At 38.6% G+C, this 22,337-nt stretch overlaps 1 protein-coding gene across 1 annotated transcript; it reads right to left on the reverse strand.

The window, feature by feature from the left end:
• Positions 1-15,287: 15,287 nt before the first annotated feature.
• Positions 15,288-21,912, reverse strand: zgc:112416 (uncharacterized protein LOC550509 homolog). The gene is made up of 9 exons (XM_052131098.1): positions 21,697-21,912; positions 21,490-21,547; positions 17,315-17,388; positions 16,969-17,166; positions 16,657-16,768; positions 16,230-16,363; positions 15,955-16,136; positions 15,589-15,636; positions 15,288-15,449 (listed from the first exon to the last, which is right to left on the reverse strand). Exons 1-8 carry the CDS (start codon positions 21,751-21,753, stop codon positions 15,624-15,626), a joined length of 828 nt encoding a protein of 275 aa, XP_051987058.1. The 5' UTR covers positions 21,754-21,912; the 3' UTR covers positions 15,288-15,449; positions 15,589-15,623.
• Positions 21,913-22,337: the final 425 nt, after the last annotated feature.

Raw genomic sequence — 22,337 nt, forward strand, 5'->3', positions numbered from 1 at the left:
CCCGCTGAAGTCCAAACAGTCTGACTGGTTGAAAAAAGCAGGCAGGGATAGCAGTACAGCCGCTGATTGTTAGCGCAGCCACATAGCCAATCTTTTCTTACATACCAATCAGTTTGAAATGATCGGATACTTTTTGGGCCCTTTTGCTGTACTAGTCCATCTAAGGCTGGCGTAGACCTCCCTCTTGCAATTAACTCCTATTTGGAATTAAAATCGAGCTTGGAAAAATTTCTTAATTCCGTGATTACGGCTGGTGCTGTCATTTTGAATTTTGCGGGGATTAGGCATGTACGCTAGCTGTGGTGTAATGACGTTAGCTACGCAAATGTCCAGGAATATCTCGATTTTAATTGGTCCATGTCTGATACGTAACGGAGATGATTACGGGCATAACATATTTACGTCAAAAGGCACAGCAGATTTGTGCTTTTTGCCGTACATGTTAAAGAATACAGGATCGAAGTGCGCATGCGCACCATGGGTTTTCCGCTTGTCGTCTGCAATGAATGGACCGTAAAAGCACTGCTTATTCTACCATTTGTTTTTAGTTGATTATGCGTAACTGCTACATTTGTCATCATAACATCTAAACAATTGGAATAACACACATATTGCATGTATAAATCACAAGAATAAAAAGTAAAAATCCAAATACAAGTTTATTATTTACTAAACATTTTATTTTTGAATTTTGGCAGGGTAGGCAGTGCCTAGTTTGCCTACCCAGACCGCACGTCAGTGGAATACACTGAAGAAAATTTAAACTGCAAAAAGTTAAATTATTGATCGGAGGCACCAATTTTGTGCATCAGATCATGTCCCAGTAAGCAGAATGGAGAGTCAGGTAAAGTGACAAAATCATGCATTTTGAACAGAGTTGGGTCGTCTGTGGAGGTAAAAGGAAGTTTTCTATCATTCTTATCTTGTATGACTTTTACTGGGGTTGGTTTAAGTTTAGTCTGGAATCCCATTGTGGATCTCCCCACCCACATTTTATTGTCAATTTGGCCTCGCTCACGTATCGATCTTCAAATGAGCCGTCTCTAGGGTATGGATCTAATTGTGTTTTTCACTCTGACCACCCACGCAAATTACCGATAGGCGGTTCAGTATTATAACCTTGATCAAAACATTCATTGTTTTGGTGTATCCTCCAGTAAAGGACACCTTTTCTCCTGTCCCATACTATCACCACAGTACGAGTATTCAGGTATATAGTAGTTAGTCAAGAGAAATAAAGCAAGTTAGTAAAATTCTATCCAGACGGAGAACAGGATGGCAGACCAATATGGTAATGTTTTAATAATGTTTTTCGGAGAATATAATCCCCTTCCTATTTAATCCGAATAAGGCAATTGTCCCCTCCACTGAGGAGGACACCAAGAGAAATTTGACCTTGAGATTGATCTCCTTCCTATTTTTCTTTCAAACTAGGGAAACCCTGACTTGTCGTGACTGAGATTAAGATTCTCCTTCTTATTTATAGCACAAAGTTTAGAAGAGCACGCTCTCCCCCAGCTAACAAATCTCCTTTTTTGGGAGTCCGCCTCGACTCCACGAGCAGGTGCGTGCATCTCAAGAGTGAGCGCGTTCAGGCCATCCTGCAGTGTCTGTCTCAGTTCAAACTGGGGAGAACCCTTCCATTGAAGCTGCTTCAAAAAGGATTGGGATTTATGGTGGCGGTATCTGTCATTCCATACACATGAGACCTCGTACACTTGAGACCTCTTCAGTGCCATGGGATGCTTGGCGCCAAGGGCGCATGCGCATCACTATATCCCGCCACTATATAACTGCCTTAGCAAACTGGACAGCTCCTAACTTTTACCAATGAGGTGTCGCACTGGGCCAGGTTGTCAGGCAGAAAGTGGTGACTATGGATGCTTCCAACTTAGGTTGGGGGTGTTGTGCGATGGATGCCCGAATTTTGGCACCTGGACAGGTGAGAAGAAAGAATAGCACATCAACTGCTTAGAGCTATTGGCTGTATTCCTAGCCTTAAAAGGCTTTTCAGTCAGAAATAGTGAACTGTCATGTCCTGGTTCACTCAGACAACATGACAGTTGTGGCATATATAAACCACCAAGGCAGAATTAATTCACCTCAACTGTTGAGACTGATGTGTCACCTCCTCCTATGGAGCGAACTTCATCTATACCTGAGAGGAACATATGTCCCAGGACACCTGAATTATGGCACAGATCTATTGTCATTCCATGGGGTGATACTGGGTGAATGGAGACTTCGGAAATATTGAAGATTTCGGAAATATTCGGCAAAGCAGAAAATATCTATTTGCCTTAGTGGGGAATACCCACTGTCCCCTCTGGTACTTGAAGTCCCAAACCGCACTGGGAGTGGATGCAGGCCCACAAATAGCCGACAATATGCAAATATGCATTTCCCTCGGTGTGCCTGTTTCACTCTGTCATGTGCAAAGTCTGAGAGGACAAGGAAACAATTCTAGTGGTTGCACCGAAATGGCCCAACCAGCCATGGTTTCCGGAAATGATAGAGATGCTGTACAGCTCGCCATGGGATATACTTCTGAGGAGAGAATTCCAAGGCACAATCTGGCATCCCCAGCCCAATCTGTGAAACCTGCAAATGTGGCCCCTGAACATAGCACACTAATTGCATCAGAACTGACACATTCATTCATAAACACCACAAGATGCCTCTACATGCTAAAATGGAATGTGTTCACTGATTGGTGTCTTTCACATGGCAAAGACCAATTAAACTGACCCATACATGAAATTCTCATATTTCTTCAAGAACGATTAGACGCAGGACTCACTCCATCAATGCTCAATGTGTATGTGGTGACTATATCTGCACATCACGCACATGACTATATCTGCTCATCCAACACCACGATAGGAAAGCATGATTTAATCATAAAGTTAATTAAAGGAACAAGACGATTAAACCCACCTCGGGGGTGGTTTAGTCCTAAAACCTTTCACAGGGCCCCTCTTCCAGCCTTTGGACTCTGTTGATTTGTGCATGTTCTCCGTTAAGGCTGCACTACTGCTAGCTCTGTCCTCAGTAAAACGGGATGGTGACCTGCATGCTCTATCAATCGACAATGCATGTCTGGAGTTTGGCCCTGGTCTTTCAAAAGCCCCTGTCAAACCCAGAAACTGTTATATGCCTAAGGTTCTAACTATGCCCTTCAGAGCGCAGGTGGTTTGCCTTCAGGCCTTCTTTGCTCCTCCATTTAATTCAGATGAGGAACAATCATTGCATTTGTTATGCCGTGCGGGTGCTAAATGGATACGTTGTGCGTACCCCAGTTCAGACTGTCTGATCAGCTCTTTATATGTTATGGAGGATGCACAAAGGGAATGTCTGTCTCCAAGCAAAGACTTTCTCACTCGATTGTCGATGCAATTGCCTGGCTTATGAGTCACAGGGTAACACTTGCCCAATTGTTGTTAAAGTGCACTCAACTAGAGGCATGGCTTCCTTATGTGCATGGACGAATGGTGTGTCCTTACAAGACATAAAGTACAGTCTCAAAACACATTCTCAAGGTTTTACAACTTAGAAGAAACATCTCTCTTTTCACCAGTCCTCTCTGTTTTGAGCGCTTACTATTCATTGGCCAAATATATATACTTTTGCTCCTCCCTTTAAGGAAGAGTTCCCCATATTTTTACACAACTGCCTGCATTCAGGCTGTTGTAATTAACCATAAGTCATAAGCACTTACATTAGAAATAAACTCCCTTCCCAACTGGGTTCGTGAAGGAGTTACTTCATACTATATGGCTATAGTTCATATATTCATTCTGAGGGCACCCCTCCTGGCCCAACACAAGCGTCACTCACTGTGGCATACTCATGTTGGTTGCAGTCCCATGAGACTGCAGAGTCATGCTTCCTTTCTGGGATGTCATGTCATGTAGTGCACAGTGATGGGATTCTGTTCCCCATATGCATTAATAAACGCAATGTCAAGGGAAAGTAAGAGTCATAAGGGAACATGTCGGTTACGTCCGTAATCTAGGTTCCCTGAGATGAAGGGAACGAGTATGCAACTCTTCTGTCTCTACATTCTCTCCTCTGACTGACACTGAGGTCTCTAATCTCCTCCTCTCCAACCACCCCACCACCTGTTGCCTTGACCCCATTCCTTCTCACCTTCTCCAGGCCATCGCTCCTTCCATACTACCTGCACTCACACACATAATCAACACGTCTCTACTTACAGGCACTTTTCCCATTACATTTAAGCAGGCTCGAGTAACCCTGCTGCTGAAGAAACCTGCACTTGACCCCACACAATTAGAACACTACAGACCAGTCTCTCTCATCCCATTCATGGCAAAAACACTTGAAAGGGCAGTTTTCAATCAAATCTCTCACAGAACAAACTGTTGGATGACAATCAGTCAGGCTTCAAAAGTGGACACTCCACTGAGGCTTCTGTGTGTCACTGAGTCTCTGAGACAGGCAAAAGCTGAATCCAGATCATCCATCCTGATTCTGCTGGACCTTTCTGCAGCCTTTGACACAGTCAACCATCAGATTTTGCTCTCCACCCTCTCCTTGCAGGGTATTACAGGAACTGTGCTTGACTGGTAGGTCAAGGTAGCCTGGAGAGGTGAGGTATCCAAGCCACATAAACTACGTACTGGGGTACCCCAGGGATCAGTGCTTGGGCCACTTATCTTCTCTATATACACAACATCACTTGGACCCATCATTCAGGCACATGGTTTCTCATACCACTGCTACGCCGATGACACACAACTCTACTTGTCTTTCCAGCCCAACGACACCACCGTGACTGCTCAAATCTCTGCCTGCCTGGCAGACATCTCGGCCTGGATGAAGGAACACACCTGCAACTCAATCCAGCCAAAACAAAACTCCTAGTCTTTCCAGCCAACCCTGCTGTTGAACACAACATCACCGTGCAGCTGGGTTCGACTACAGTAACGCCTTCAAAAATGGTCAGACATCTAGGAGTAACCATTGATAACAAACTACATTTCACAGAACACATCTCAAAGACCATAAGATCATGTAGATTTACACTCTACAACATCAAGAAGATAAGACCCTTCCTATCTGAACATGCCACACAACTCCTTGTTCAGTCCCTTGTCATAACTAGACTGGACTAGACTAGACTGCAGACTGTTTAATGAACCAAAGAGAGCACATGTTACACCACTCCTTGTCTCTCTCCACTGGCTACCGGTTGATGCATGTATCAAATTCAAGGCTCTTATGCTGGCATACAGAACTCTCAATGGGTCTGCTCCAGCATACCTAAAATCATTTCTGCAGAGCTACACACCCACTAGAAGCCTGCGGTCGGCTAAGGAACGTTGCCTTGTTGTACCAACACAAAGAGGCACCAAAACACTTTCTCTGACTTTCAGCTTCATCATACAACATTGGTGGAATGACCTTCCCAACTCCATCCGGTGAAGCAGACTAACTCTCTGTCTTCAAAAAATGACTTAAAACGCATCTTTTCCAAGAGCACTTAACTAGTAAAAAAATAATAAAAAATTGCACTTGTATAGGTCTTGATTCTAGTGAAACTTTGTAATATGGCACTTTTGTACCACTGTCTCCTTAACATGATTCACATATGTTTTCCTCTTTTGGAAGTCGCTTTGGATAAAAGCCTCTGCCAAATGAATAAATGTAAATGTGTAAGATTCAGAAACCCTTGTTAGTAATGATACCTTTGGCCATTAAGTGAACTGCAGCCAGCTACCTGTTTGAATGTTTGAGCTCATACTCCACGTGAGCGAGCATCAAACAAAACAATGATGTAACGTATAAAGAGGCTGAACGTGATTCACCTACATGCTGACAGATGAGGTAGCATATTTTAATAACACAGTTATGATTGTTTTACTACAAACTTTGAGACTGCATATTATATTTGACTCTTCAGTGCTGGAACAGGGCTAAAATAAAATGTGGATATAGGTCTGACTATGCAAGACTAGTTTCAAGTAGTCACTTTTCTTTGCATGATACATTAACTACATTTATATGATAGCCTATGTTGGCGTTTGCTAGCTTGCCAGCCAGCTTTATCAGTAGCTGTTAGCTAAATTTGGTGGATGATGACAGTAGCTGCTTATAAAATAGACTGTACATTATAAATATGTTGACACAATTCAGTATTGATGTGATTCCATCACTACTGAAATGTTGATATATCGATGCACTATTTTTTATAATAATAGAATGTAGATATTCTGTATAACCAAGTTACGTTACACTAATGAATGGAGCTTTTTGCATTATCTTGAACATTGTCTAGCATTCATTTCATGTATTATTGTAGTTTACCTTGCTGAATAATTACAGATTAACATTGACCTGACTTTTAGTATAAAGAGAAGATTGTTGAAATTATTTGAAAGTTATGAAGCAAGGTAGCTTGCAATTCCCCAGCGTTAGCAGGTAAGATCAAGTTAGCTAAAATTACACAGATCAATACTTATGGCACTATATTTCACACGCTTTGCAATTATGTAAGCTCACCTGTCCAATAAGAAGAATGCCAATTCAGGGGCGGTTTTGATCCCCAAAACCGAATGAAGGTCCCACCAGGAATTAAATGCTCTGCCGATGTTCACATTAGTTGTCGCTCAACCACGATCAGGTTCCCGCTTAGCCAGACTCAATAGATAAATGTTTTTTCGGAGTTTGTGTAGGAGTTGGTGTTGTGCGGGGAGCCGAACGTTTGCTGGATTCCATCTCTAAGATAAAGTTACCTAGTGTTGCAGTTTGTTGTTGCTGTTGAATAGCAAAAGAGAACTACTGTCTGAAGCAAGGCTCTTGGGAGTGTGCATAAACGTCACATCCTTTGGATTTTCCAAAAGCGACCTGCTCCCTTCACGTAAAGATCAGGCTTCCTAGGCAACCTAGGAAGTCCGGGAAGGGCACATTTTTAAAGTTGCTTTACAAGTCTTTCACAAATTGACAATAAAAGACAAATATTACATGAAAAATTGTACATACTGAACCCTCAATGTTTAGAAAACATGAAAATTGTAGGTGTGAAACTGATCAATCTAAATTAGTGGCCAAAAGTTTGGAATAATTTAAACATTTTGCAGTTTCAGAAGGAAATTGGTACATTAATTTACCAAAGTAGCACTCAACTGATCACAAAGTATAGTCAGGACATTATTAATGTAAAAAATAGCACCATCACTATTTAAAAAAGTAATTGTTGATCAAATCTAGACAGGCCCTATTTCCAGCAGCCATCACTCCAACACTTTTTCCTTGATTAATCATGCTAAATTGCTAATTTGGTACTAGAAAATCACTTGCCATTATATCAAACACAGTTGAAAGCTATTTGGTTTGTTAAATGAAGATTTACGTTGTCTTTGTGTTTGTTTTTCAGTATGCAATAGACTGGCATGTCTTAAGGTCAATATTAGTCAAAAATGGCAAAAAAGAAACAGCTTTCACTAGAAACTCATAAGTCAATCATTGTTTTGAGGAATGAAGGCTATAATTGGCTTGAAATTGCCAAAAAACTGAAGATTTCATACAAAGATGTACACTACAGTCTTCAAAGACAAAGGACAACTGGTTCTAACAAGGACAGAAAGAGATGTGGAAGGCCAGATGTACAACTCAACAAGAGGATAAGTATGAGTCTCTAGTTTGAGAAATAGATGCCTCACATGTCCTCAGCTGACAGCTTCATTGAATTCTACCCACTCAACATCAGTTTCATGTACAACAGTAAAGAGAAGACTCGGGTGCAGGCCTTATGGGACGAATTGCAAAGAAAAAGACACTTTTGAAACAGATAAACAAAAATAAAAGGTTTGAGTGGACAAAGAAACACAGACATTGGACAACAGATAATTGGAAAAGAGTGTTATGGATCTTCACCCCATTGAACTTTTGTGGGATCAGCTAGACTGTAAGGTGTGTGAGAAGTGCCCGACAAGTGCTACAGGAAGCTTGGGGTGAAATGTCACCTGAGTATCTGGACAAACTTACAGTTAGAATGCCAAGGATCTGCAAAGCTGTCATTGCTGCACGTGGAGGATTTTTTTATGATAACTCTTTGAAGTAGTTTATTTTTCTATGAAGTAGTATTTTTTACAAATTGTAATAGTATTTTGTCATGTTATTAATGTCCTGACTATACATTATGATCAGTTGAATACCACATTGGTAATAAAAGTATCAATTTCTTTCCATAAGAGCAAAATATGTACATTATTCCAAACTTTTGGCTGCCAATGCATCATGAATTACTCATCACTAGTGTACGGGGCTACACACACACACACACACACACACACACACACACATCAACTTCCTGCGACAAAGCGACCTCATCTCATTCTTTGTAGTTTCCATCCAACCAAAAGTGAAAATGTGTAAAAAAAAGTTTGGGAAATTTGCCGCCTTCTGCCTGTTTCCATTCAAATGGTCTTTTATCAATAAAAATGGTGTGCGTGATGATGTCATGCCTAAAAACCACTTTGTCGCATAAGTTTTGGTTCACCGCAAAAGAAATCTGCCCTTAAGCCTTTTCCATACAGAAATGTGTGTTTATCGATAATTGTGTACCTTTCGCCTCATGGATATCCCTAAAAAAAATTCCTCCAAATTTTCGGTAAAATGAGAAGAGTATTGAGACAATTCATTGAAATTAGATAGCTTACTGTCATTTTAATTTCACAAATAAATGTATTCAGAAGACGGAATTGCAATCAAAAGGGAGCAGTTGCTCTTCTGATAGGACTGTAATTTTGGTCCTGATATTGTGCCTAACGCAGGTTTCCACCGGTTCCGACCCAAAAGGGAATCATCATGGCCCTGTTCAAGCTGACAACCTGCACCAAGTAGTGGGGAAAAATTTCAGTCTTAGTATTAGGACCATTCATTGAAGTGTATATGCTGTGTTTACAGTTATTAAATAAATATTGATGCAGTGTATCAGGCTTTACATATTATATATTCCTTATATTCAATAAGCATTGTCATCACAACTGCATTACATCCTGCATATTTGTCCAGCAACGTTTAATGACCAACTGATCTTGTCATCTAAAATTATTTTTAGCATCATAATGCAACATACATTACATCTTAGCAAATGCAATCCGAGGTAAAGAGGGCTAGATTTGTTGTGGAGAATCTAAGTTTCTTTCCTCTCAGTAAGAAAACTCTCAAAGTCTGGAGTTCCAGGTGTCAAAGGTTAGAATCTCTTAGTCCAAAACATTATCTTTTATACAGTTTGTTATCTGGCATTACCTCATGTCTACGCCCCATTCATTATTTTTTGTAACCAATGGATACTGTTTGGCACCATTATCTCACAGAGCCTTTCTTTTTTTTAATGGTAGAAACCTACCTTTAGTCTATCTTTTTAATTAAAGTGGTAAATAAAACATGACAGTCTAGGCATAATAAAGTCACTTTGACCACTGGTTGTTTTAATCTTTATCTTCAGCTATGTTTCTCAAGGTCCATAGCATAATTATTTCTATTACACTGTGGTTTTTGCAGCATCAACACTTTTAGTAACCTCATATGTCCTCTTCTGGGTCACACAAAGTTCAGTAACCTCATATGCCCTCTCCTGGGTCACACAAAGTCCAGGCCATTCCATAAAAAATATACTATGATATAGAAAAATATACTATAGATTCAAAATATTTAAGTTTGTGTAAAGAAAAGGCATATATAGTTCTACAAATATATACTGTATATTTTTTCATTTGGTAATTAATTTTTGTAATGCTTTATTCATTTGGTAAGCTAATTTAATTTAAAATTATGAACAATTTTATAGAAATTGGGCTGATAGTTTTCCAAAGAAAGTACCTCACTTTCAATTGATGCAGCCACCGCTACAACAATCTGCTATGATATCCACACAACCAGCATTCATTGCACCCAGTAAATACAACTGGCCATGAGGACGGTGATCTCATAGACCTAAACTCCTCAATGGGATTTAGGAATGATATGGTGGGAGAAACTCCTCAAACGTGGGTGGGCTGACTGTATTTGAATGTTGGAAACTTACATTGTCCCAAACTATAACATATGTTGGCAAGTGATTTCTTAACAACCCCCTCATTCTCAGGAATGAGATTCCTGTAAAGAGTTTCCTAGAAATTGAGACGTTGTGTGTTATAGGGCCCAATGATGGGAATGTGGCAGAGTACACCATTCCAACATATGGCAGCACACATTGAATTGTTCCCTCCATGCTGGTCAGGCACATCAACAGTGGCTTGGTGACCAATAATATTAGGGCCACGTCTCCTGACTTTGGTCAAGTTGAATCCTGCCTCATCAACATACACAAATGTGTGGGGATTCATCAGCCTCCAGCTTCATCACTCTATAAAAGATAGTAAAGCAATTTAGGAAATAATTTAAAGTAGATATTGTAAATCATACAGTTACACATCCCACATTATGCAACATTCTGCAATATAGGTTATAGTTGTCAATACTGAAAGACAAAGAGTTTACAGCACTGTAGTATACAATGATAAATTCTTACCTTTACATACTGGTACCTCAGCTCCTTTACTCTCTCACCATTCCTCTCAAAAGATACCTTGTAGAGTTGGTTCATTGCAATCTCATTTCTATTCAGCACTCCAACAATTGGGGAGAGGCTGATGGTGTTGACATTTTGAGAGATGCCCTCATCTTGTATGACTGCACTTTGAATATTTTTTAGTCTAATAGCATTGTTTGCTATGACCAAATTACAAATTTCAAGTTCTTCTTGAGCAGTGAAAACTGATCTTCTGCCACCACCATGGGGCAGACGCTCAATCCTAGAAAATACAGCACAGAAAAGTCAATGTATTCTACATAAATTCTGAGACATGCATTGGCTATGTTTACTGGAACACCAGTGTGAAGGAATATTGCAGTACAATATTGTATTACACACCTGTTTTCTCTCCTGAATGTCTGGACTATTGACGACACCATGGACCGGCCCAGATTAGGCTGCACTCTCCGACCAGCCTCTATATCATACTTAAGCCGTGGTTGATGACATGTCTATAATTGTTGCCCGTATGATGGAGTGGTGGTGGTGTAGTGGGCTAAAGCAAATAACTGTTACTTAGCACATAACTGTTAATCAGAAGGTTGCTAGTTCGATCCCCATGGCCTCCACCATTGTGTCCTTGAGCAAGGCACTAAACTCCAGGTTGCTCCGGGGGGATTGTCCCTTTAATAAGTGCACTGTAAGTTGCTTTGGATAAAAGCATCTGCCAAAAGCACAAATGTAAATCTCATTTGAGATTTCTCTGTGCCTTTGCCTTTCTCTCCCTCACCGTACCACCCTGCACTCTAATGCCCCTTCCGCTTGTCTCCTGCCAGCTCCATATTCCACAGCTGTGAAATTCAGTCTTACCCTAGCAGTATAAATGTGTTTGAGAATTGATTTTTCACCTGTCAGCTAAATTGGACAGCATTTGCGTTTGGTTGCTCTAAATTGTGTGGAAATTGAATTGTTCCTCATCTAGCCTAAGTATATCCATCTGACAACTATTACAACAATACCACATAACTATTATGTATCTAATATATGTGTGACAGGATATTGTGATTGTTGGTTGTTATATTTAGCATGTAGGGATTTACACACTGAACATGTGTATAATTGCATTTGAGAGTAATATCATTCAATACCAAATTAATGCAAACTATTTTGATCTGCAAAGCTTACTCGATGCACTTTGTGCCAAAGCAATTATAAATGACTATAGCCATGTGAACAAATGACCTAATGGTCATATATTTAGTCATAGTTTAATAGTCATTCAAAGACTGTGCCAAAGCGATTGAGAAAAACTGTAATAAATAAACATCCCGTGAAAGAAAGCACATTCGAAGGCTGCATTCGAAGTGTCCTACTCGCTTTTCTGAAACGAGACAGCTTCGAAGACGTATGCGACCGAGAAATGCCACCTGCGGAGGACACAGCCTTCCAAATGAGACACAGCCAAAGTTGAGAAAAGTTAATCTTAATGCAAATGAGGAGCGACAACCAATAGGAGTGAAGACTGTGGCTGTGTCTTGTTTGGAAGGCTGAATCCTCTGGAGGTCACATTTGTCAGCCGCATACGTCATCAATGTCTCGTTTCAGAAAAGGGAGCAGGACACTTCGAATGCAGCCTTCAAATGTGACCTTCTTTCACAGGAATTCTGAGGATGCATTAGGTGTATCCTTCTTCTCATTTAAACGAGACTTGTTTAAAGGAGGATGCTCGGTATACTGCAGCCTTCAAAGGACGCATCCTACCTAGCATGCAGCCTTCGAAACGAAACACAGACTGTGTCAGTGGAGCTCACATCATCCGTCTCCTTAGAGAAGTCGAGTGCAAGCAAGACAGAGAAGTTAATGTAAGATTATATATGCAGAAGTATTCCAGAAACATGATTTGAAACATTACACACAGAATTCAGTTTGGAATGTTGCAATGTCATATATATGTCAAAAATAGCCGGCCTTCAGCAGGAACCCCCACACAGTTACACCAAGCTGTTCTGTGTAAGGTTACAAGGACCATCAGATTTGCACAACTCTAAGACATTTCATCTTAATCTAGCCTTGCTAGATGAAAATCACTTTGAACTGTGGTAACATTTGTACCTGACAAATTAATGATTATAAACTGATGGACCTCTTTAAAATGTGTGTAGCGATGTGCAATCACCTATAATTGATAAATATAATCTTTAGTTTTGTATGATTAATCTAATTCTACTAAGAATGGTAACTATAAGGCTTAACTTGATAAAATGCAATGATGTGTAAAACCAATATGATTTTGTAACCAGGGATTTTCATGTTTTGTTACCTACATGTATAATATCCATAAAAAATGTCATATTTGGTATGCAAGCATTTGTTTGGTTACATAGAGAAAGTTGATGACAACGAATATCATGTCTCTTGCACCATTTGCAAGATATAAAGTTCATGATTAAATATGCACTATTTTTGAGTGGGAAATTTGTAAGACTGGAACAAAGAACCATAAAAAAGGACAGCCCAGTCGACCATGTGACTCTGAAAAGTCACTTCTGTTGGACACCTTAGGGGATGCGGCCAATTGCAGTTAAAATATTTTCTAACAGGAAGAACACTCTCTCTTCTCTTGCCTCCTCTCTGTCTCTTCTCTTCTGCTTCAACTTCTGCTCTGCTGACTGCTCAGATTCGTGCTGACACTTCCCCATGTGAGATCCACGGAAGCTTGGGACTTGACATCCCGAGAAGGAGTGAGAAGGCCTCACTTCACAGCTAACAGCATAATTCATACAGACAATAACCCTTCGATCATACAGAGATCAAAATATTGATAGAACGAACTTTCGACCAAGCGCCAAGAACCAAGCAACACAAAGAATGCAAGGAAACACCACAAAGACAAGCAAGTACATCTCCAATATTGTGCTCAAAGTGCTGGTGTATTAATTAAATAATTTGGGTTATCCGATAGCAAATCGATGTAGACTCAAAGGAGGATAAATGGTTCTTAAGGTATTGTAAACAGACTCTGTAAAGTTCAAGGGGTCATGACATGAGAAACCAAATTTGCCTTGATCTTTTGGTATATAAGAGGTCTTTGTATCATTAAAACGTCCTGCAAGTTTAATATTTTAAGACGTCCTCCCCATTCTAAACGAATCATTTATTTAATCAAGCTCAAAATACAGCTCGTTCTGGATTCATGGTTAGAAGTGACGTGTCGGTTAGAAGTGACGTAACAGCGTTTGCATATGACCGCCTCCAGCACAAGATAACTACGATTTAAGCGCAAGACAACTCACGCTCATTTCAGTATCGCCGTCGCCTCACAAGTGTTCAGTCGATGGACAGCGAGCTCTGACAGAGACTACTTGTGCACAGGAAAATTACGATGCCACACAGATGTGCTGTTCCTGGCTGTGGTCAAACAAAACCTCTGAATAAGCTGCCGAAAGATCCAGGCGTCAGGGAAAAATGGATGCAGTTTATTTTTTGTGGACGTTCCAGTCACGGCAGTGTTAACTTAAGCGTTTGTTCTGTACATTTTAAGGATGACTGTTTTGAGAACAAATCTCAATATGATGCTGGCTTTGCCAGAAAACTGTTGCTCAAAGATAAGTCCGTGCTGACTATTCTGGGAACAACGACGACGCAAACTGTAAGTAATCTACTTTAAACTTTAAACTACTTTTTAAAGCGCAATTTCATTCATTATGAATAATCACAGTGTTTTTACTTAGTTTACTTGCATATTGTTCTGGCTGGAAGCGTCAATAATTGATACATAGGCACTGACGTTAGCCAATCATAACAGTGGGCGTTAACACTGAAGTCTTAAATGGAAAACGCCCCCAATACAGACTGTTTGAATCAGAGGATGAGAAACAGGGTGGGAAAAGGTCATAAATCACTAGATTTTAAAAGTTTTTCTTAAAAAAAAAAATATTAATACTATAATTGCACCTAAGGGAACATAATAATACAATAAAAAAAACCATGTCATGACCCCTTTCATGTTCACTGTACTGATCAGTTATTTCACATTCTGTCATTTTTCACCAACCTGTCTCATGTATTTATGTGTTAGATTAGATCTATGTTTACAATAGTAATACAGTTTGTCTGTCTTCATAGACGACGTGACTGTGGTATATTTTGATAAATAATCTCATACCAGTTTCTAAAAGATTTCGCTTCAAAGCTGTACCTAAATACAGGTGATATTATTTTCAATATCCCATGAGAATTATATCACTCCAATAAGTTAATTAATCATAATTCACTTATTAAAGCTAAGTTTTAATAATAAGAGTTTAATTGGTACATTGATAGTTTGTTCATCTTATTAATGTTATGATACAGTGAGCACTGCTGCAGTTCATATAAAAACACTCTCCCCTGTGGAATGTGCATTTTTAGGGTTAAGAAAATGGATTCCTTATTAAATTAGAATTAAATCACAATTTAATCACTTGGCCAGACGTGCAGTCCACCAATAACGTTAGAGCGACAGCATTACAGTAGGAACGCCCACTAGCGACGTCAAGCGATAAAGTTGTACACTGCTTGAGTATGAAAAAGCTGTAATGATATAATCAAATGTAAAATTTAAAGGTGTCTATTGAATAGCAGAAAAACTAGGGACATACTAGTCACTTATTAAGAAAATAACTGAATACAGAATAATGACAGTATAATTATAACTCTAATATAATTTATTAGTCATAAAATCAATACGTTAATACAAGGACAATATATAAAATGAACAGTTCAACTCTATTGAAAGCATGAAGTATTGTGCCAGATATTGCAAACTGTAAGTGTGAAAACTCTTAAATTACAGTTAAAATACAATATCAACATGTAAGCTGTCTTTGCAGGTAAAGAATGGATCTGTCTGCTTTTGGTAATTTGGCTGGAAAGGGGAATGAGAGGAAATATAATGTTAGGAGCATTGCCTGGACAGGTGCTAGTAAGGCAGAAAATCATAGAAATTGGGTAAATGTAAACAAAAATATATAGAGAAAAAAGGGAATATGTGTGTTTCTGTTTACCTTAGAATCCAATTGGAGCTCTGGTGTTCACTCCATCAATCCATCATTCTAATACAAGGCATGGTGAAACAAGTTTATATAAATATACAAATATGACTTTACAAAAACTGTCTTATGTGGTATATAATTTATTTATTTGTTTGAGCATTTTCTTCTCTTCTGGTGACAACTGACAGGCCATATGTTAAGGGCACATGCTAAGACCATTTTTTAAAATGATAAGGTGGAGTTGAGGTCCTGCTAGTAAACCAGACAAGATTTACCAACAAGTCATTTCTTATGCATTTTTAAATGCTGATTATTTTTGTCAGTTTATTTTTTACTTTACACAGTATACAGATTGTATTAATACATTGACGATCTTACGTGTTTAAGGGAGGCAGAGTTCCTGAACCAATCACATGCTGCACCGATGGCTGATAAGTCCCACCTTGTCCTGCTGGCATCAAAGAGGGCCAAACAGAGTATCCAATTGGAGGGAGAGGTGGTCCATTTGAGCCATAGTGATGGTGATGATGGATGGCCCCTCTCCCTTTTGAATAAAGTTCCTAAACAACATACTTTGCATTGTAACTTGTGTGAGGTAATCTACTAAAATGTCACCTTGGGTTATGATAAACACAACATTCCTAGATGATTACCTGCCCTGAATGTGTGGCTTGAGCTGCACCTCCTCCTGGGGAAACAGCCATTGGCGGAAGAGCCTTCAGCATCATATTGTGCATTATGATCTGGTGCATCTGAGCATTCTGCATTAGCATCAACTCCACCATGTCTGTCATCAAAACAACAATGTAGAGAACATTACAAACTCTTGGTTTAGCTTAATTCTTGATTGATCAATCTGAGCATGTGTCCTCATCTTAATATGCAACTTATGCATCTTCTAATGCCATAGTCATACAATTTGCATGTTTAGTGATCTGCTTGAATAATAGTCAAAAACACAATTTATGCACCCTCATTAAAGATGCTTTAGTAGAACATTTTCTGTAAGTAAGTGTAAATGTTACAGTTTTTCTTTCACTCTAATTCCTTTACTCAGCTTAATGTACAACAATTGTTTACCTTCTTTAATACTTCCTGATCTGTAGTGGGAGGTTTGTGTGGGTGGAATTTGTGCTATGAGAGGTTGTTGCTGTGGTAACTGCTGGATTATGGTGGTTGGCTGCTGGGGAATCTTAAGGAAGGAGAAATATGATTTGTTAGCAAAAATAGACGAGCAACACTTCTGTGTATTACACACAGAGTCTATTTGCTTACATTTATATTTTTAGAACATCCATAAAGGCTGGTGAACTGGGATGGAATAGAAGAATTTGCTTTATGCATAATAAGGGAAGTTTGACAACAGTTGAAGGTTGAAAAAAGTTTTCATACGGTGTGTTGAATGATTCTAGGGGGCTGTGGGGCAGGAGGAGGGAGTGGAAAGACTGGTGCGGGTGCAGGTTGTGGACTCTGGTGGATATGGATAGGAGGCACTGGCTGGGGTGGCCAATGCAGAGGTTCATACTGATATGGCCTGTGAGATCCACCCCATGTGTGTGGCCTTCCTAGATCCTCCATCACATGCTGATCCTGTTGCATACACAAATCACACCTTGTTACTTGAACACCAGTTTTGTTTAAGATTGCCTTGAATCTAATACAAACTAAACAGAAACGTGAAGTGATACAATATGATATTTATTATCTCTTTGGTTGGAGTTATCAGATGGAACAATACCCTTAGTCTCTGTAGCAGGTTTCTCTTCCGTCTCAGAGCACTGTGTAATGCATCTGCCTGCCCATCATAACTTCCTGTGATGAACAAAGATTCAGTCATATGCTTAATTTTGTGTGTAATGCAAAAACTTCTAATAATCTGCTTATGTTTTGATTCTCTAATAATTTTATTTATTCCTATTAATAACTCTCTCTTTAAACATTTAAAGGTTCTGTAAGCAATTAAAAATAGAATTAGCATAGCTAATTCAAATGCTCAGTCACATGAAAGCTTCAGAAAGCTAAAATTGCTTACAGCACCTTTAAGCTTGACATAGCAGAAACCGCTGATTTCTAGAAAACAAGACCTCGACTATAAAACATAACATGTTTCTTAATTATGCGTCATATTTAGGCCCCATGAATATTTGCATGACCCCTTAAACTTAAAACCCTAATAAGATGACTACTTTTTTCATTGATTTTTTTCAATTGATTGTGTAAACTTATTCCCTCAATTTAATTGAGTAATGGCATCTGCAAAACTTTTGATTTTCTCCCCTTTTCTCTCCAATTTGGCATGCCCAATTCCCAATGCGCTATAGGTCCTCGTGGTGGTGTAGTGACTCACCTCAATCAGGGTGGCAGAGTATGAATATCAGTTGCCTCCGCGTCTGAGACCGTCAATCTGTGCATTTTATCATGTGGCTTGTTGGGCGTGTTACCACTGAGACCCAGTGCGTGTGGAGGCTTCACGCTATTCTCCAACTCCACGCACAACTCACCATGCACCACGCCGAGAGCGAGAACCACATTATAGCGATCACGAGGAGGTTAACCCAACGTGACTCTATCCATCCAAGCACCGTGCCAATTGGTTGCTTAGGAAGCCTGACTGGAGTTACTCAGCATGACCTAGATTCAAACTTGCAACTCCAGGTGTGGTAGTCAGCTTCTTTACTTGCTGAGCTACCCAGGCCCCCCAAAACTTGTATAATTAAGTTTACTTGGGGATCATATACAATGAATTTAACTATTCAAGTTAAGTTAACCAGATGCAAGGAGACTTAACTCAGATTTCTGCGCCACCAAACGGAATTGAAAAAATAAACTTTGTTTTAGAACAGATTTCTGAATATGCCACCTGTCTTCCATTGGGCAAACAAAGAGATTCTCCCACCTCCAACTCATTGGTTGAGTAACATTGTTGGGGTAGGTCTAAGCAGGGGTAGGTCTCAGTAACAAACTTTTTTCATAGCACAACAGAACACGTTTTCGAGAAAATTAACCTATGACTGTCTTACTAATAGTTGCCTGCATATTAAGCTGCGATAGGAGAAGGTATTTTAACACATAACAAGTTACATACTTCAGCTTTAATTGAAAAGGACTCTAATTTATGTCATACTAAAACCTCTATGAATTCTTATTAACAACTAATTAAATGCCATCCTGAGTTCTCTTTGAACAAGGAAACATATTCAAATAATTTAACCCTAAATCAGGCAACATGCACCACAAGATACATACTCTTTAGTTTCTTATTGGAGGTATGAGAAAGAGTTTCTCACCCAATCTTCTTATCATTTATCATAGTTGAGTCTGTTTTGAGTATGTGGGTCACATGACTTGGTTAAAATTTTCTGTGATCATTAAGTCACCCTGACCTAAAATCAACATGGCCAACCATGGGGCAGGACATGCTGACTTTGTGGTAATTAATGATATATTAATTAGGTGTGTAACAGTAAAATTTCTCATGGTTCGGTTTGTATCTCGGTTTTAGGGTCACAGTTTCAGAACGGTTTGGTAATTGTTATGTTTAGAAAAAAAATATTACTACCAAATCCAAGTAAATAATATTCTATTTGGTAACAAACACTTCAAGAGATTTGCCCTCACTACAAATCACCATAGTTTAACCATGGTATTTTAAGTAAAATCATAGTAACCACAAAATTATCATGGTTACAATAGTAAAATCAGACTATATGGAATCTACAGTATTACTTTTGTAAAACAATGGTTAATTGTATAAAAACTATGATTTCTGCCAATGGTGACAGCAGTCATTGTTACTTCAGTCATGGCTACTACAATATTACTATAGTTAAATCATGGTTACTATATGGCTACTACAGTATTACTACTTAAAAAAACCATGGTTAATTTTTGTTAATGTCCTTTATTCTCTAATTGCTAACTCAACATTTAAATTAATACCTGCATTTATGCTACATGCATCAACATAAAATGCATTTCATACTCAACATATATTCAACATTCAGAAGCTGTACATCACTATAGAAGGAAAAACCTTCTATCATGCTATTAAAATGGATGATAGAAGGGATGTCGTAAAGCAACACAAGTGTTTAATCACACGTGGAAATCCCACATCTTTATCAACGGATTAGGGCAACATAACTTTGGCAATGAACACTCCTAGCGCTTTAGTTATTGTTATCCGAACTAGCACTGAGTTCCTTAAAGACAGAAGGGAGTGTCTGTGTGCAGTTTCGGGCTCATCTGTGGCTCTGTGCACACCATCTATCCTCGGGTGATGTCGGCGTAAAATAAATAACTAATCAAACATCGATGTATTACCAGTATACGGCACTCGAGTTGAGCAATGTCTACAAACAGCACCTGTTTTGTAAAGGTTTTATGATTATCGCTGTTGTGATTGACTGCAAAAAGAATAAGTTCCCAGACAGGAGACTTGAATGATGCAGGGGCTTCTCTATCTTGTGACTTGTTTTCTCAACTTGCCATTTTCAAATTCACACTAATGTGTGCAGAACTGCGATGTCATCAACTGATTTAACATACTCACATTTAATAGGACAGCTTCTCTCTGTAGAAAGTTGACCCATGTGAAACAGGCAGAGTGTGTATGCATTCAGGTGCATTAGCGAAGGTAATAACTGTCTATTTGGTGCTTTATTTTCTTCGCCAAACTGTATGACCCAGATACATCTTTAACCTTGAGATGAACTGCGGTGCAAATGCGTTCTGAACCGTGGGTGGCAAATCGTATGGTTAATTCTTTTGACCAAGGGCCGTTATAGCCCTAATATTAATCTTACTTTTCTTTGGTAAAAAGGCTGTCCTACACAAATATATATGATATCAAATAAATAGAAATAGGTTGGAAGTAATCCAAAAGTAATTAGATTACCCCCCAAAAATGTAATCTACAATATTATGTTTCTGATTGTATCTGATTACAATTACAAGTAATCTGCCCTGCACTGGGTACACGCATACACAGAAACAAACTCTCTCTCACTCACTCACTCTCACACACACACACACACACACACACACATGTTAGCGCGGCTATCCTCATGAGGACTCTCCATAGACAATGTTTTTTATACTGTACTAACTATAGATTCTATCCCCTAACCCTACCCCTAAACAAAACCCTCAGAAAAACCATTCTGCATTTAAAAAAATAAAACAAAAATTTGTTTAATAAGCTATTTGAATTATGGGGACACTAGAGATATCCTTATAAACCACATTTATGCATAATAGCCTTGTTTTTACCAATTCATAAACCACCCAAACCCAACCACACACACAGACATGTGCGCGTGTGTATGTATGATATGTTTTAAAATAAGAGGGGAAGTCAGAAACACACAGAAATATTGATGTCTTTTACTTTTTTGTACCTTAATAGGGCAATGTATCCTGGGAAATACAACTCATAAAATTCAAAATATATAAAAAATGATTTTGGATATGTTTTACTTAAGTACAAATGATGTAAAAAGTAACATGATATAATTTTTAGCTAATCATTTTCCACTCCCCATATTCCCCATAGCTTAATATTGCACTCAATAGTTTGAGTTACCTTAAGTTAAATTCTTAAGTCTTCTTAAGGAGTTTTAAGAAAAATACATTCAAGGAACATAGATATTTGAGATATGAGCAAAAAAACTTGACATTTAAAGTAAGTAACTTACGTAACAGTAAGTAACAGTAACTTGATTTTCAGATAATGACAACATTTGTGTTTACAGTGGGCCACAGCTTAGCAGGACATTGCTGTTTAAAGGATTAGATCTCAAGCAGTGGAATCAAAATTAGAGAGACTTATATGTAAAAACCTAAAATCATAAAACTACAATAAAGCATTACACAAAACATAACCATCTGAAATTGTTTTCAGAATTAACCTACTTGTGGAAAATACCGAACCCTCTCGTTCAATGTTGTCATTTCTCTCATTTTCCAGTCTCTAAAGGGGACCAAAACAAAGATATAATTAAAATGATTCAGACAGTCTCTTAATAGGCATGCATGGTCTCCTGACAGAGAATGTTGTCAGAATGCTATTTGTCAGTTAATGGATGGATGTTACATATAAATAACAATATACCAACTCACCTTTTCCAGAAGTTTCAGCCTCAGTCTTGTCATTTGATCAACCATTGGATCTGCCATTTTAAAAAACCTTTTAAATTTGCTCTGTTAGTTTGTATATCTGCTAATGCAGTTTATTGTTCAAGTTACTCATGAGTTACAGGCTACATTCTCACTGGCATTTCTCTCTCTTTGTACAGTGTCATGGTACCTCACGATTCCTGCTTGTCCATGTTAAAACCTTTGTTGGCAAAAACAGATCCCTGTTCCTTTGAGAAGTCTTGCCCAACCCACTAGTTGCTAAGTTACAAGCCGAGACTGAGGCGTTTTGTAATATGGCCCCATTCTACAAATTCTAAACACGAAGCTAAACAAACACATATGAAATAGAAGAACATACATAGAAACAGTATTCTTTTTCAATCATGGCTATAATTTTCTATTATATTTTTATTATAGTTGTTTGTAGAATAATTAGCATTTAAAGCCATCAAAGCAAAGCATTTTCCACATATGTCTGTTCATGTACTTTGGAGACAAGAGCATTGTATATTCTGCTAGCATTCAGCACCTGCCACAAAAATTATTTCAATTATATCCATACTAGGTGCAGGCTACTAATTGGCATATTTATATATAAAAAATATATAATTTTTTTTAAAATT

The sequence above is a fragment of the Xyrauchen texanus genome, chromosome 7 (genome assembly GCF_025860055.1).
Source record: "Xyrauchen texanus isolate HMW12.3.18 chromosome 7, RBS_HiC_50CHRs, whole genome shotgun sequence".
Lineage (NCBI taxonomy): Eukaryota > Metazoa > Chordata > Actinopteri > Cypriniformes > Catostomidae > Xyrauchen > Xyrauchen texanus.

Coding starts and splice junctions, on each gene's coding strand:
- zgc:112416 (XM_052131098.1), bottom strand. CDS start 21,753: ATGGCAGATCCAATGGTTGATCAAATGACAAGACTGAGGCTGAAACTT. Junction 21,548..21,696: donor GGCTGAAACTTCTGGAAAAG/GTGAGTTGGTAT, acceptor GGTCCCCTTTAG/AGACTGGAAAATGAGAGAAA. Junction 16,769..16,968: donor CTAGAATCATTCAACACACC/GTATGAAAACTT, acceptor TCCTTCCTTAAG/ATTCCCCAGCAGCCAACCAC.